The following is a 16,139-nucleotide window of genomic DNA, read 5'->3' on the forward strand; positions in this document are numbered from 1 at the left end:
TTTGGGAGTGCCTCTCTCACAGTATCGAAATAGCAATACTCATTGGTCGGGAGAAGTTGGACAAATGCCACATAAAGTGAGTTCAGGGCGAGAGCGGAGTTTGTCAATGTTCAGTCGTGCTAAAGAGTGCAATGTGCTCTTAGTTTCCCCTCTCACGTATATACTGGACGTACTTCACTGCTCACGACTTCGCATTTAGGCACAGGGTCGCGTATTTGCAACATTTATTTGGAGTTCGAGTAGTGAATCGATGCAGCGTGAAAACCTGTTCCTCCCCCTTGAACGTGGTGGCCTAGGATTTCATAATCAGAACTGGTTTTGGCCCGTAACCCCCCCCCTTCTCAAGAAAGAAAGAAAGAAAGAAAAAAGAATTATGTCACTGTTGCGTCAGGCAAATTATTTCTCCCCTGTTTTGACACGATAGCAGTAAAACAGTGTCACGATAGTGTCGCAGCCAATGCGGTGTTGGCGGCGTCGTGCCTTAAGGCTCATTGACACTAGGCCGACACGACTCTTATTTTGGTCTGCCGACTGCTGGCGACAGCAGTTTACAGGACGGAAAACACTGTGACCAGCAGTTTAGAGGAACGAAAATGCAGATAATTACTGCTATCGTGTAACAAAAACAAGCGACAACCTTTTCTTAGATCAGCATGTCCAATATATTTTGCTCTGTAAGCGTGTCATACCTATTCGAAACTAAAACAAGAAAATTGATAAGTTTAGGTTCGCTGGGAACTATACCGAATAAGTTGCTGGACTTCTAAACACAAAGAAATAGGGGAGAGGGGGAGGCAGACCTATAAAGGCGAAATGTTTACAAGCATTTCTGCATTTTTTAAACAAAATATTTTTATAAACGCTGATAAAACGTTTTCTGAGTGGGTTCCGGTCGTCGGAAAGTGCGTTGAACTGAAATAGCATTCCTAAACATACAATTTTTTTCTCCTTTATAAAGTGGTAATGCGATTTATTTGCAAGAGAATAGTGCGAATCATGCTTGGTAATTGGGAACAATAGCGCTTGGTGCCCCACTAATGTTCAAGGTAAACCGCTTCTCAGTAAAATAACAAGACTTTTGTTCTCAGAAAGTTTTACATTTGGAGCCCCAAGTTACTGGTATTACAAGCAAAATGTGAAATTCGCATTCGACTACAATGCCGCTTTGTCAACGCAAAATTTTGCGCATGAGCCCTGCGATCGTGCTTCATATTCAAAGCCGTGACGATTCTTATTTACTGGCTCGGTGGGATGTTTTATGACTAAGTTACGAGATCTTGTCCCTGCCCGCGAGAGATGGGGTTATTTGAAAAATAAAAATATATGGTAAAAATAAATTCTGAGAGTTTACGCGCCAAACCCACCACATGAATATCAGGCACGCAGTGCAGGACTCGGGATTAATTTCGACCAGCTGGGGTTCTTTAGCGAGCACCTAAATCCAAGTACACATGAGCATGTTTGCAATTCGCCCCCATTTAAATGCGGCTGCCACGGAAGAGCTCGAATCAGTGACTTCGAGCTAAGCAGTGCAATGCCACTGGGCAATCACATCGGGCGGTTACATGGAAGATACACTTAACATACAAGATTCGTTGTCTTCATAGTGCTGGTAATAATAAAACTAACGCTAGAAAAAAATATGGATGGTAGTTGGAGAGTGCCGTGCTATGCTAGCACGCAGTCAGAGCACGAGAAAGCGCATGAAAATGTAGCTATTCAAGCCAGAGCGTAGCAGTGACAAAGCAGAGTCCCCCCTTTGACGTCACGGGAACGCCGTTTGCAGCGCCGCCATTGGTAGCGCACGACGCCAATACCGCCAGTTTCTACAGAATAGCATCGTGTGCTGTGCGAAATACAATTCGCGTACATGTCGTGAGTTCGACACGAGGCAGATAAGGCGTAGCACTATAGAAACAGCAAGAAAAGCACCATTGTCTAAAACTAAGACCAGTGCTCCGAATTTGCGCATTATCAGTCTGGCACATGTGGGCGAACGATATATGTTAATCCATGAAGATGTTGCGACGTCGAACCGGAAATCAGAAAATAATTATATAATACCCGTTTGTAATACATTATATGCCTATAATACAAGGATGATAAAGGCCTAGATAGAACTGGAATTCAAAAGTAGCAGGGCAGCATATCTATCTTGTATATGTATATATAGTCGACACCCGTTGTTTGATGTCGGCTAATTCGACTTCTAGCCTAATTCAAACGCACAAGAATGACCCGGCGAGGAAGCATCCAATGCTACGTAAAAAAAAAAAAACTCGTTTACATCCAACGCAAAAGCATGGTACACCAGCTAATTCCAACTCCATCAGTGCCTCAGCGTGCGTGCAGCGGTGAATAAAAACTCGAAAAAAGGCCGAAACTCTGCAAACAGTGCTGCTGCTTCCCTAGGCGTAAAGCTGTTTTATTTTTATCTTCTTGCGGCGAACGCTGCTCCCACCAGTGAAGCTCCCGTTTTGTTTCATAACGTGTCACTCTGTGGAAGCGTTTATATATGTCGTTGCTCTACCATCAAAAATTTGTTGAGCCGCGCCCAAAAGCAAGAAAGACATTGGAAAAAGGAAAGACTTCCTTTTTCCTCCAAGCAATAAAAAAAATTTTGAATTTGTGCTTTTTGTCAGCTTTTGTTAATTCGACCTTTAGGAAATTTGACCAAATATTGCCATCCTGCAAAGCTCGAGTTAACGGAAGTCGACAGTACTACAGATTTACAGAAATCTGTCCTTTGAAACACGCATTTGGCTGCTTTTAGACGATGTTATATAACTATGAGAGTCTACGTTGTATGCTGGATATGAAACAGAAACCATTCTGGCCGGGTTCAGGTTAGGATCCAGACCAGTTGGTGCATCCTACGTTCTGTTTGCGTTCAGTTCCAACATGAAAAATATTACATTTGAATGAATTTAAACCGGTTCCTAGCAGTAATGAAGAAATCAGCTTTGTTAGTACACTTTCTTAGACCGATTTCAGTGATGCATCGGAAGGATGCTTCAGTGTTGCCTTCTCTTGCAAAATTGTAATGATAGTTCGAAAATTTCAAATATGCATCCATGATTATATTTCTGGCATTTGTGCATACGGTCCATTTCTTTATTCCATTCGACCAATTTTTTACCACCTTTGGATCTCTCGCAAATTACGCATTTTAAGGCAGGTTACGACTACGACATTTTCACAGCGAGTTAGCGTACGTTCCAAGCACGGTGTTAAGTGACCTAAACTCTCACAAGACGTGGCAAATATTTTTCTCTATTTTAGCTTGTAAACAATCCTGCTACACCATTTTATGTCCAACATGTGAATGAAGTATGAATGCATATGTTTGATGTCCAGCACATGAAGTGAAGTGTAACACGTGCGCCTCAACGCTTATTGCGTGCCTAACAAAAATAGCATTAGAAATTAAGAATGTCTGTTAACAGCCTGTTCAAAGGGGCTGGTTGGTTCATCATTAGAAAAGTAGAGAAACAGCGCGACACAGGACAAGTAAAGAGCACAGGACAGGGCGCCCTGTCCTGTGCTCTTTACTTGCCCTGTGTTGGGCTGTTTCTGTACTTTTGTAAAGAACGTCTGGTTAAGGCACACACAGTGCGTCCCTGGATCTGAGTGCCATCCCACTGCGCCTCACAAGCCTTGTTCAGTCTGAGTGAACAAGGCTGCCGAGCGGGAGCCGAAATGTCTAACCCTTTTGACAACACCATTTTGGTCGACGTTCTGCTAATTGTGCTTCTAATAAGAATCCCTAGTACCCTGGTCGTAACTTGGCTGCAACGGCTATTCATCAAGTGGCCATTCATCAAGCAGCCACGCTCGACACGGAAGTGTCTCTTGTGGATGAGGCACTATCGATTCAATATATTCCAGGGCTATATGCCACTATTTTCCGGACACTATTATTACGGGGGCTGACCAAGAATTTGGACATTTCACATGAGCAGCGCCGAATTTTTCTCTGTTCATGTACAGTGGCCTAAGCTGTGTACTAGGCCAGACAGCAGCAAGTTGTCTATTCGGGAACATACCTAGTGGCCCACGTTGTCTGTTCAGCAAGACAGCGGCCAACACCTACCTTGTGGCCCAAACTCACTTTCAAACATACAAAGTAGGGGGTAAAGCCAAAGGAAGTTTGAATAATCTGCTTTTATGGTCAAGCTTCGATACCGTGGTTGTCTGCGTGCACATATCACCTATTTTTGATGCACTTGGGACCACCTCAAAGACCAGCCGCATGCGTTCGTATTGTGCGTGCATGAAGGACAGTGCACGATCCCCCACCCCTCGTCACTCGTTGTGAAGCATGCTCCCAGTATACCATGTAAATTAAGATGACATGCTTCGCAAGAAAGAAACCAAAGATAACGCACCCATTTTGCCGGTTCTCAAACCAGAAGCGATCGGCATCCCGGAGGCGTTCGAACTGCTCCCGGATAATTTTGCGAAAAAGCGGGCCAGGCCGGCCTTCGTCGGACTCCAGCATGCCACCCACGAACAGATCCACCTTGTCCAGCTGGTCACGGTACAACTTGCGAAGCTTGTCGAACAGCTGCGAGTGAGGCATTGCGCTGATGTTAGCCAGCTTCCTAAATAATTATTATGAAATCAGCGGGCACTATCCTTTTTCCTTCCTTTTTTTTACAGCCGCCACGAATAAATCGGAACATTTGTGTCGTACAAAGTATTTAATTTGGTAATACTGATCATACAATATACAGAGGTTTAACTGCTAACAGCAGCTTTAAGCTGTGAAAAGGTTGAATATTGTTTTGTACCGGCCAAGCGAAAACTTCGATAACCGAGCAGGCAATACTTGCGATCGATACAAAGGTCGAAGCATGACGCTACGAAATCTAAGTGTAATCTTTTTTTGCCCGTGCGCAAGCAGACAAGAGCATTTTTCAATGTAAAAAGTGGGCGGGTTAATCTTCCCCACAGTGCCGTGACTAGAGTGCTGGTGCCTGTGGCGTGCCATTACACCCCTCCATATGTCGCTCTGTATGTGATGTTTGCTACGCGCGCCTGTGTGGCACGTTGGCAAATAGCTCAAATGAGAATGAGTGCCGTGTCAGATAAGCGCTCGCAACGACACATAAGATGCACTTTGAACTCTGTAAATCTGTTACAAGGTTGTCGGTGGGCTGTTCTCACGGTCACGTGGGGGGGTACCCACATGGCCAAAATGCCAAGAATACTACTAAGTTTCTTCTGCTGAAATGAGCAGGATAACTTCGGGCTTCATTTCCCATCTCACAATGGGAATGAACAATGAATGGGTGCCAAAGGGCCACTGTCCTGCGGGCACCTCAATATTCGCACAGCTTTAGAGCGACTGGTCTGTTCCCCAACAGAAACGCCTACTCGCCTCCGAGTTTGTGCGGGCGAGTTTCTCGTTGATCTGTGTCCAGTTGGTGATTGGCGGTAAGCCCAGGTGACGGCGCACTGTGTTGTAGTCTGGAAGCCCGTTGTCCCGGCCCCGCATAATGTCCAATGCCGCAAGGTCACGACGCGTAAACTCCACAGGGCCGAACAGCTTGTCTGCAAGAAAAAAAGACAAATTAAAAACATGAAGCAAGAGGTCTACGCAAAGTTCCATGTTTTGACAAAAGGCTTTAAGCAACCTGTGCTTGGAGAATGCCATGCCAGTGCCTGCTACCCAAGAAAAGTTAGTGGACACGAACAGTCTTGTCACCAGAAGACTATTGCTTACGGGCTGAAAGTGCATGGTTACCATAAATTGCAAGAGAAAACTGCAATGCGTAAAGGATGTAGCCAGAGCTCAGATTCATGTTTGCAGTGCAGACCTAATAAACACTCACACAGAAAGGCAGAAGCAGATTAGACGAGCTATGGCATTAATTGTAGCCAGATGCGCCAATAGCTCTAGATTTGGTGGCACCTTCAATGAGGCCTCCATTGAATCGCGAATTCGCACCACATTTAGTAACGCTCAGTCTTTCCAACGATGAAAGGGAAAGCTGCAGAGAGACATCCTAACATGGATTTAATTTGGTTATACTATTCCAGTCAATCTGTGCCTTAGAAAACACGCCACTTGGGCAAAAAATGATGTAGAACTCCATGTAAACTCATTCAGTTCAATCAGTAGCGCATATTAGGCAATAACACCAATAACACGCCGGAAGAGTACAGAAAAATGGCTTATATTTTCTTCCATTGCCAACTTTCAACTTCTACGCAATGGATGCCAACAAGACATTGGGCTATGTAGGGTTTGAAAATTTTCTCATGCCTACATCACTGTAGATGGCAGCAAGGAGGCATTACATCTTCACTATGTCGGAGAAAATGTGCAGAAAATCTACCCGGTACAAGCTGTAACGCCACGTGCACAGAAACTGAGGCTGGAATACGATGCTGCCAGACATGACGCTCACTTTTCGCCACGCAAGTAACGTCTTTGTACGCTTCATGCCAACTTTGGCCACGTGCCACAAAACATCTGTAAGTAATTTGATGCTTGTCATACGAGGGTTCGAAAAATTTTACTTCATTGTAACTTTACGTATCTGTACCTAGAGATAAAGAACCAAGGCATCATAGCAACATCATTTTGTTAATGAATGAATACGCAAAGCTTTACTTTATTGACCTCGCACGCATTCACAGGGACAGATTTTTGAGGACGTCGAAAGTGAGATCGCTAAAATTGAAAATCGCAAAAAAATGCCCACTCAGCACACATAGTCAAAAGGCAGCCATACGATTGCAACAAGCCGCAGCGGGGTCACGTCAACTGCTGAAGACCGAGCCTGAGAAGAAATAGCTACAAATGTGGTTGCAAAAGGCCCCGCGAAAGCGCATGAACCGCTTGTCCTGCGTCGAGTAGATCCTGTATGGCATACCTGAAAATTTGATATTTTGGTAGAGTGTGCATGTAAAAAATAATATTACTGTGTCGCCCTAAGGTGAAACATTGAAAGCAAGGTTTAGTGTTGTGCGTCTCAGAACACTGGCGTCTAGACTGCACTGCCTCTCAGCTATTTTGCCCAGCATCGGAGACAGTCTACATAGACAGCTTCAGGCCCAAGTGATGGAACGCGCCTGAAAGACGAAGCGAAGGCACCTTTGCGAAGTGACGCCATCCGCACCAGCAGGAAAATCCTAAGAAAAGTACATATTGTAACGAGCATTGTAACATATTGTAACGAGCATTGTAACATATTGTAATCGACGCCCGAAGACGGAGGTTATCCTGCAAGTTCTTCGTCGAAGCCGCCGCCTTGCTGGACTTCCACCGAACCCAGCGGAGTTGGACATCTCCCGCGACGCGGAAGAGCAACGGCCTGTCCCAGCCTCTGCCGGTTCTGTCCAGCAACTACGAGATGCACGTCCTCGCTGGAAAACCGGGCGAAGACGTCGATGAATGGCTCATTCATTACAAACGGGTGAGCGCCTACAGCAAGTGGAATAGCACTTCTCAGCTTTCCAACGTTGTGTTCTTTCTCACGGATACCGCGTTGGTGTGGTTTGATAACAACGAGGAGACATTCACAACATGGGAAAGATTTGTTTCGCAAATCAAAGAGCGCTTCGGTGACTCCGTGACGAAAAAGAAAAGGGCCGAGCAGACGCTTTCACAATGCGCGCAAGTGCCGGGCGAAACATGCATGACCTACATCGAGGAAGTGCTAAAACTCTGCAGAATGGTGGACTCTGGCATGTCCGAGGAAGACAAAGTCGGGCACATCCTAAAAGGAATCGCCGAGGACGTTTATAGCTTTCTGATCGCTAAAGACAACCTGGCCTCCGTCGCCGGCGTCATCCGGCACTGCCGCACGTTCGAGCAGCTTAAGACGAGGCGCGTTACGCCGAAGTTTGGCAGATTAGCCAACGTTACGACCGTTGCAAGCATAGATAACGACCAGTCGCTCGACCTTGCTTCAACAATCCGTCAAATAGTTTGAGAAGAGCTCAGCCTGCAAGACTCCCGCCTCGACAGCCACCACTTGTCTACGAAAGCGGCGCTCCCTCTGACGCTCGATCACGATAGGCAGAGCCACGGTATTATCGCCAAGGCCCCGTGACTTATAATGCCGGGACGCGACCAGAGCAACGTCGACCCTACTACCAGGACCCCAATTACGACCAATACAACCGATCCCAGCGAACACAGGAGGCGAGTTACCCAAAAGAGAACGAATTCAATTACCGCCCACAGAAAGCAAGCATTGGTTTTGAAGAGTATACAGTGAACCGTGACCCTCCCGTGTGCTACAGCTGCGGTTCCACGGGACACATAGCTCGTTACTGTCGCCAACACCATCAGTCACGAAGGACACCGCCGATGTTTTCGCCACCTGGAACCCGTACATCGCATGACCCATGGACCAGTTCACTTCCCACAGACCGTTTCTCGCGCGAGATCAGACGCAGCGATTCGCCACAGCAGCCGCAGCCTGACACCACCAACTAACTGCCCTCGTCGTTCTTCGTCCCCTCGGCGCCGTGCATCTTCGCCCCCACCGGGAAACTAGCATCCGCGGCCGATGGAGGTGAGGTCGCCAGACGGACTTTGGATGAAATACCTCTGCCTGCTGTGATGATCAAAAACAAAGTGAATGTGCTAGTTAACGGATTGCCGACCATTGCTTTAGTTGATACTGGTGCGAATGTGTCTGTCATGAGCCTCGCTTTCAAGAACCGCCTAGGCCACGAAGTTATGTTTTCATGGGACAATGCCGTTACCTTTCGTGGAGTGGGCGGCGAGTGGCTCCACCCCCTCGGTGTTTGCGCTGTAAGTGTTACATTGGCTGGGAAAGTGTTTGTGTCGGAGTTTTTACTCCTTGCCCGCTGTTCGCATGGTGTAATTCTCGGCATAGATTTTCTTCAACACTGCGGCACTTCTGTGGACTGTGGAAATGGTGAAATACATGTGAACGAGGTGCTTTTACCCGCGCTTTCTGAACAAAGCTCGTGTGACGAAGAAAGGGATACACTCAGTGTGCTTGATGAAGTGCTTGCCCCCTCATGGTGCCTAACGCCCGTTCGTGTTTCTGCGACTACTGTTGACGCTGCTTCCGTAGACCTCGTGATTAGGCCCCTCAGCATTAACTGCGCTAAAAAATGTATACTTGTGCCTTGCTCTGTCGTGTGCATGACGAGAGGAGTTGCAACATTGTGGGTGCTGAATTGTTCCGCCACGCCAGTAGTCCTGCCTCGAGGCATGAAAATTGCCCTTTTCGATGAAGCTTCATGCAGCTCAATAGCAGTACTCACAGCAGAGCCCGCTTCTGCTTACTCCCCATGCGATTATCGCCCTTCTGAAGAGCTGATTCTCGGTATGATCAGCAAGGCTCTCTGCACATCTGAGCGTCAAGCACTGGTACAAGTCCTGTCCCGACATGTTGCTGCATTTGATGTTACTCACGGAGATGCGCCACTTGATTTACCATCATCACGAGCTCGCCACAAAATAGATACCGGCTCCGCACATGCCATCCGCCAGAAGCCCTACCGCGTGTCATCCTCCGAGCGCAAGGTTATCGCAGAACAAGTTAAGGAAATGATGAAAAAAGGTGTTGTTCAAGAGTCGTCCAGCCCATGGGCAGCTCCAGTAATCCTCGTCTGGAAGAAAGATGGCTCCTGGAGATTCTGCGTAGATTACAGATGCCTAAACGCTGTGACGAAGAAGGATGTCTACCCACTACCGCGAATCGACGACGTCATCGATTGCTTACACGCTGCTTCTTCTTATTTTTCGACGCTTGATCTACGATCGGGGTATTGGCAAATACCTATGGAACCTAAAGACAAGGAAAGGACCGCATTCGTGACCCCAGATGGCTTATTTGAATTTAATGTTATGCCTTTTGGCCTCTGTAATGCTCCCGCCACCTTTGAAAGATTCATGGATACAATATTACGTGGCCTAAAGTGGGAGATATGCATGTGTTACTTGGATGATGTTGTAATCTTCGGCCGTACGTTGGAAGAACATAACGCCCCCCTGAGTCTTGTTCTGAGTTGCATCGAGAAAGCTGGACTAGTTTTAAACTAAAAAAAGTGTCGGTTTGGCGAGCGTCAAACATTGGTTCTGGGACATCTAGTCGACAAGGATGGCGTCAGACCCGATCCCCGTAAGATTGAAGCAGTCAGCTCCTTGAAACCACCACAGACAGCACGAGAACTTCGATCCTTCATTGGTCTGTGTTCCTATTTTCGTCGTTTTGTACCCCGATTTGCCGATATTGTTCACCCGTTGACATATATTCTGCGACAGGATGTAGCCTTCACATGGACACCGGAGTGTGACGACGCATCATTCTCGCAACTGAAGTTTATACTAACGTCAGCACCCCTCTTGCGTCACTTCGACCCATCTTGCCCGACTGAAGTGCACACCGATGCTAGTGGAATCGGAATAGGAGCGGTACTTGTACAACGTCACAACAACGCCGAAAATGTCGTCACATATGCCAGCCGTTGCCTGAGCAAGTCGGAGCGCAATTATACGGTTACAGAGCAGGAATGTCTGGCAGCTGTTTTCGCCGTGCAGAAATTTCGATGTTATCTTTACGGAAGACCATTTAAGATAGTCACCGATCATCACTCTTTATGCTGGCTGGTTGGCTTGCGTGATCCCTCAGGTCGACTCACGCGCTGGGCGCTGCGCCTTCAGGAATACAACTTCGTGGTGTCATACAAGAGTGGACATCGTCATGCCGACGCAGACTGCCTTTCTCGCATTCCTCTTGCGACTTCCGACTGCGAAGCTGAGAATTTTGATGACTATCTCGCTGCCATTACTCGTACGTTCCCCGACGCGGCAGACTTTCAGAGAGAGCGACGCAATGATCTCAACCTGGATCCGCTGTTTGCCGCCGCTCGTACTTCTCAAGGCAGCGGTCGCTTCACCATTCGTCATGAGTTGCTCTATAAGAGCAATTACTCCGGGAATGGAGCACGTTTTCTTCTAGTTGTTCCCGAGAGTCTCCGCTCTGACGTCTTACACGCCATGCATGACGATGCGACATCTGGTCATTTCGGTTTCGTGCGAACGCTACACTGCACGCAAGAGTGATTTTACTGGCCCAACATGTACCAGACAACCAAACACTATGTCGTTAGTTGTGAAACGTGTCAACGTCACAAGCGACCAGCCACCGCTGTACCAGGTCCCCTGCACCCATTGACACCGCCCAGTACACCTTTCGAGCAAGTAGGCATTGACCTTATAGGTCCATTCCCGTTATCTAACAATAAGAACCGTTGGGTAATCGTTTGCGTGGACCATCTCACACTACGCAGAAACTGCAGCCATACCCTCTTCCACCGCTGCATGTGTGGCACTCTTCCTGCTGCGTTCCGTAGTCCTTCGTCATGGCCCGCCGCGTGTTATCATCAGTGACCGTGGTCGCCAGTTCACTGCGGACGCCGTTGAGGAGCTACTTCGTCTGTGCACTTCTGAGTTCCGTCACTCCACACCGTATCATCAACAGACCAATGGCCTCGTTGAAAGGACGAACCGAACACTGACCAACATGCTTGCCTTGTATGTTGCCTCCAACCATAAGAACTGGGACGACGTGCTGCCCTTCATAACCTATGCATACAAACGGCGAAACATGAAACCACGAACTACAGCCCATTTTATCTCCTCTATGCAAGGCTACTGCGCAGCCCTCTCGATACTTTCTTAAACTTATTCTGCACTACGACGATTCTGTGTCAAAGACTGTGTGCCTCGCTGAAGAAGCCCGCCGAATAGCCCGTCTTCGTACTTTGGCCTCGCAACACCGTTCAAAGGACCGTTACGACGAACGTCACGGGCCTGTTTCGTTCACCAAAGGCGACTTGGTGCTTCTTTGGACACCGCAACGCAAGCGGGCCTTGTGTCAAAAGTTCCTGTCCCACTATTCCGGCCCATATGTTGTCCTGGAGCGTTTGAGTGAACTTTGTTATGTAATAGCTCGCCTCCTGGGCAATGGCCGGCGATCAAGTAGAACGCAAGTGACTCATGTTGCTCGCCTGAAACGTTTTCACAATACTGATACCTCCTAACTCGCCCCACGGGCTTCGTCTGCTTGTGGGGGAATGTAACGAGCATACAAGAAGCAGTTGAAAAGAAGAGGAGGACGAAGTGCTTCTAGGCTTGATTGCGCGGTCACCATCATCCATCTCCTGTAAAAAAAGTCATTCCTGCACAACTCTCCGTAACAATATTATTCATGTATTGTAACTATTTGCGCAAGCGAACCTATAAAAAACACAACGTAACTTACATTAAGCCAATAGGAAACGATGGCTACGTTTTCTTGGGCGCTGACGACCTTCTCGTCGAGTTTCCAAGCTTCCTACTCAGCGGCCATCTTGTTTGGACAACAGTAGGCAACATCGTTTTACACTTGGATGCTGTCTTCACGAAGCTGTCTTCTTCGACGTCTTTGTCAGAATCAGAACGAGACTTAAGATGGCCGCTGTCTGCTTAGTCGCCTATTCCGCCATCTACAGCGAGGATTGGAACGCCGCCGAAGAAGAGTTTCTAACCTTCCACGTGCGAGCCACGCTTGCACATCGGTGCCACGATGGCGCCAGCAGCGCGAACGGAGACGGTGCGAACGCAGCTCAAGAGTCTGTATAATTACTGACGCAATGATAAAGGAGATGCGCACTGTCCCTCACGAGACAGCCCGAATAACATCAGCAACAGAAACAAGAAGAGCATGTCGCTGCTAAGCGGTTGCGAATAATGGAAACTCTCCAATAACGAAACAAATATTGCCCCGTTCCATTCGGTGTTGGAATCGAATAGTCAGAATTCGTTACTACGAATATTTGTGCAATAGTTTAGAGTACTCCAAGTGGCCCGCTGTGCAATAAGTACCCTCCAACCGGCCATAGTAAACATAAAACAAGAGGTGTCACGTAGTGGTGCACGCTATATCTCACTCAGAGATCCAGACATTTCAGGCTAAACCACTTTCACATTCACCAATAGGTCCTAACTGTGCGAACAAATTGCTTGCTTTCTCCGAATGCTCCAGTTGTACTTATGATGACCGATGCTTCATAATGTACAAAAAATAATCAAATTCTGGGGAGTTACGTGCCAAAACCACAATCTGATTATGAAGCACGCCATAGTGAGGGACTCCGGAATAATTTTGGCCACCTGGTGTTCTTTAACGGGCGCCGAATGCACGGTGCACGAGAGTGTTGTTCTTGCATTACGCCCCCATTGAAATGCGGCCGCCGTGACCGGGATTTGATACCGTGCCCTCGGGCACAGCAGCACAACACCAAAACCACTACGGCGGGTTCGTAATGTAAAGCGTAAGGACAGAGAAAAAGAAAAAGCAGGGTGGTTTGCTACAGTTCGTAACTACAGAAACGTACTAACATGTGAGTGGACTCGTATGTGAAGATGGACAGTAAGAATGGCGATTCATTAGGCGAAAGCTATTCAAAAATGATTATCTCCTGATTGGATACTCTTCCGGTGCTATACGATTTGTATTAGATTTGGTGTCAAAACATACTATCCGCACACCCTAGTTTCTACAGCAAGTACATCGCTTGCTGCTGACTTATAGTCATGAGCGGCCACCAGTACCGTTTACGTTCACAATGGACAACTTTACAACCATGCCTCTTGCTGGCTAGACAGACTTTCAATACAGCTGCGTGAATACACAAGCGGAAAAAACCAACTCTGTGCCAGTTTTTTCAATGTCTCCACTGCACATTATTTAATTATTGACCCAAAGAAGCTACGGCCAGAAGGATTTATTTGCGCTACTAACCCTCTTGCGGTCTACAGGTGTTCATGATACCTGCTGTACGCGGTTTGTTTGCGCTCGTCTCTCTTTTCTTCTCCCCGTGCAGGGTAACCGACCAGAACTACCTCTGGTTAACCACCCTGCCTTTCTATGCATCCTTTCTCTCACTCTTGACAGTCACTCTGTACACACGATGTACACATCATTAAAAATCAAGACCTTTTGCCACCACGTACTCCTATAGATCAAAACTGCATTCAAGCTAGGCTTAAATATTATTATTGTTATTAACAATACCTTACAGCTCAACATTGGGTAAGAGGGTCACCTGACTAATAACACATATCGACTAAGAAATTACGACACATATATACAGGAAAATACAGTGTAACACAACGATGACGCAAGGCATTGTAAAGGCACTCGAAAGGCGCTCATTCGATGCAGCACACTCAATGAGCACGGCCACATTCTAATTGCCCCGCTCCCCCATTCCGCCAACTTTGTGCATGTACGGCCGTTTCTTCTGCTGACATGCCATGACGGGTTCAAAGGAAAAGCGCGATTTGTGCTCGCAGCCGTTCTTTGGTCGACAACAATTTTCCCATTGCTGTGGGCATTGTGGCTGCCGGTTCCACTGAAAGTGCTCGAACATCGTTGACGAAGAGTACGAGCTATGCACGTCCACGGGATCGAGCACTTACAAGTGCTCCCAGTGTACTGGACGCTTCGGGTGCGACAATACAGAGCTCCAGATGCGTGCTGTAAGGGCTTCGCTGGACCAGGACGTCATCGCCTGTGACGGAGCCTGCAGCTAACTTGGTGTCGTCATGCAGGCCCTGTGCGACAAAATCCCGTCACTTACAGGTGGGGTTCTTGATCTGAAGAAGGGCAACGACAACCTTCGCTTGCACCTGACCCGGAGCACACAGCTATGGTATAAATGCGCGCAGCAGCAAGGTGACGGAAAAGAGGGGCCTCCTCCAGCACCTTCACGGACGTCCCTTTAGTCAATCGGTCTTTTCCACCGGCTTCGCGTCGTTACGTAAACCACAGCGTCAAATCGGCCCTGGGTAGCCCATTGCGGGAATCAAATGTGCGTCCAGGCCTACAACCAATTTCGTTCTGGCCCAAGACGAGGGCGAAGCCGTTGCTTGTGGCAACTATTTCCAGCACGCTGGTTTCTGTGCCGGGTAGGCGTTCGCCGCCCCTTCGACGTCTTGCAAGAAAATCTGTGCTACACTGAAAAAAGTTTTGATAGCAGCGATGTGGACTGCCAAAAGCGCAAAGCGAAGCATGAGAGCTATGCTTCCTTCCGGGTCACACTGAATGAGAATGTCTTCCAAAAATCAACTGGGAAAACATTTGGCCGAAGGGTTGCCTGTTGCGGCGTTTTTACGGCAGGCATGATGCATACAGGGACGCCAGCGACAAAATAACGTAATTTCTTTTCTAATCTCATTCATGAAGTGCCGTTTTTTACCAAAGTGTTCGTGGTCGACGTATGTAATCCTCCTTTTTCTAAGAGAACGTGCTAGCCTGCTCATACCATGTTATCTGCTTAACTGAAACTTAGCTTTGCAACGACTTACTGTCTAAGAATTAATTTCCACCGGAATACACAGTTCATAGATGTGATATGATGCACGCACTTAATACGGTGGCGGTGTGCTAATTGCTGTGCGGAACAATCTTAGTGTTTTAAGGCGTTCCTCTTTTCTGGAATTTCTGTTAAAAGTGGCAGAAATTTGTTGCTCTGAGCAGCCTACTTCCCTCCTAACACAAGTAGCATGCAGTTTTGTAAGCATATGCATAACTTAGTTGAAGTTATTGATGTAGCAAAATATAATATCCTGATAGCTGGCAATGTCAATGTTCCGCCTACTTACTGTTTGGGATTCCTCACGCGTGACATCCCTATCTTTATCATCCCTTCGCTATGATGCGCTGTTCTTATTTATCCAATTTCTTGGATTAACGCAGTTTACCACGGTGCCAAATACCACTGGGAATGTTTTACATGAGATTCTGTCTAATTTCTGTATGAATGAGTTTTTTGTTGCTGTTAGGGGTTTAGTTCCTATTGACCATTGGCATGTTCCACTTGAAGTCACAATTTTTGTAGAGACGATTCATGTGTCGAGCGGGCCTGTTCACTGATATGTTTTTCTGAACGGCGACTGGTCTGAATTGTACCGAGCCGCAGATATCAACAAAGCAGTCAGCATGCTTAATGATAATGTAAAATGTGCTTTGGAAGCCTTCATTCCCTGCAAAGAGTTTCGCCCTGCACGCTATCCTACGTCGTTTTCTTAAGGAATCGCGCAGTTTACTTTGTAAAAAGCTAAAGTACCATAGGAAGTTCAAGAAAACAGAATC

General features: G+C 47.2%; 1 protein-coding gene across 1 annotated transcript in view; it reads right to left on the bottom strand.

The window, feature by feature from the left end:
• The window catches only part of LOC119443216 (dual oxidase-like), a 128,612-nt gene that overhangs the window by 46,647 nt on the left and 65,826 nt on the right, over positions 1 to 16,139 (bottom strand). Inside the window, exons 10-11 of the mRNA XM_049663163.1 lie at positions 5,384 to 5,556; positions 4,389 to 4,567 (exon numbers count right to left, since the gene is read on the bottom strand). Coding sequence (XP_049519120.1) covers positions 4,389 to 4,567; positions 5,384 to 5,556 — 352 coding nt within the window. The remainder of the gene's footprint in view (positions 1 to 4,388; positions 4,568 to 5,383; positions 5,557 to 16,139) is intronic.

Source organism: Dermacentor silvarum, chromosome 2 (assembly GCF_013339745.2).
Source record: "Dermacentor silvarum isolate Dsil-2018 chromosome 2, BIME_Dsil_1.4, whole genome shotgun sequence".
Classification (NCBI taxonomy): domain Eukaryota; kingdom Metazoa; phylum Arthropoda; class Arachnida; order Ixodida; family Ixodidae; genus Dermacentor; species Dermacentor silvarum.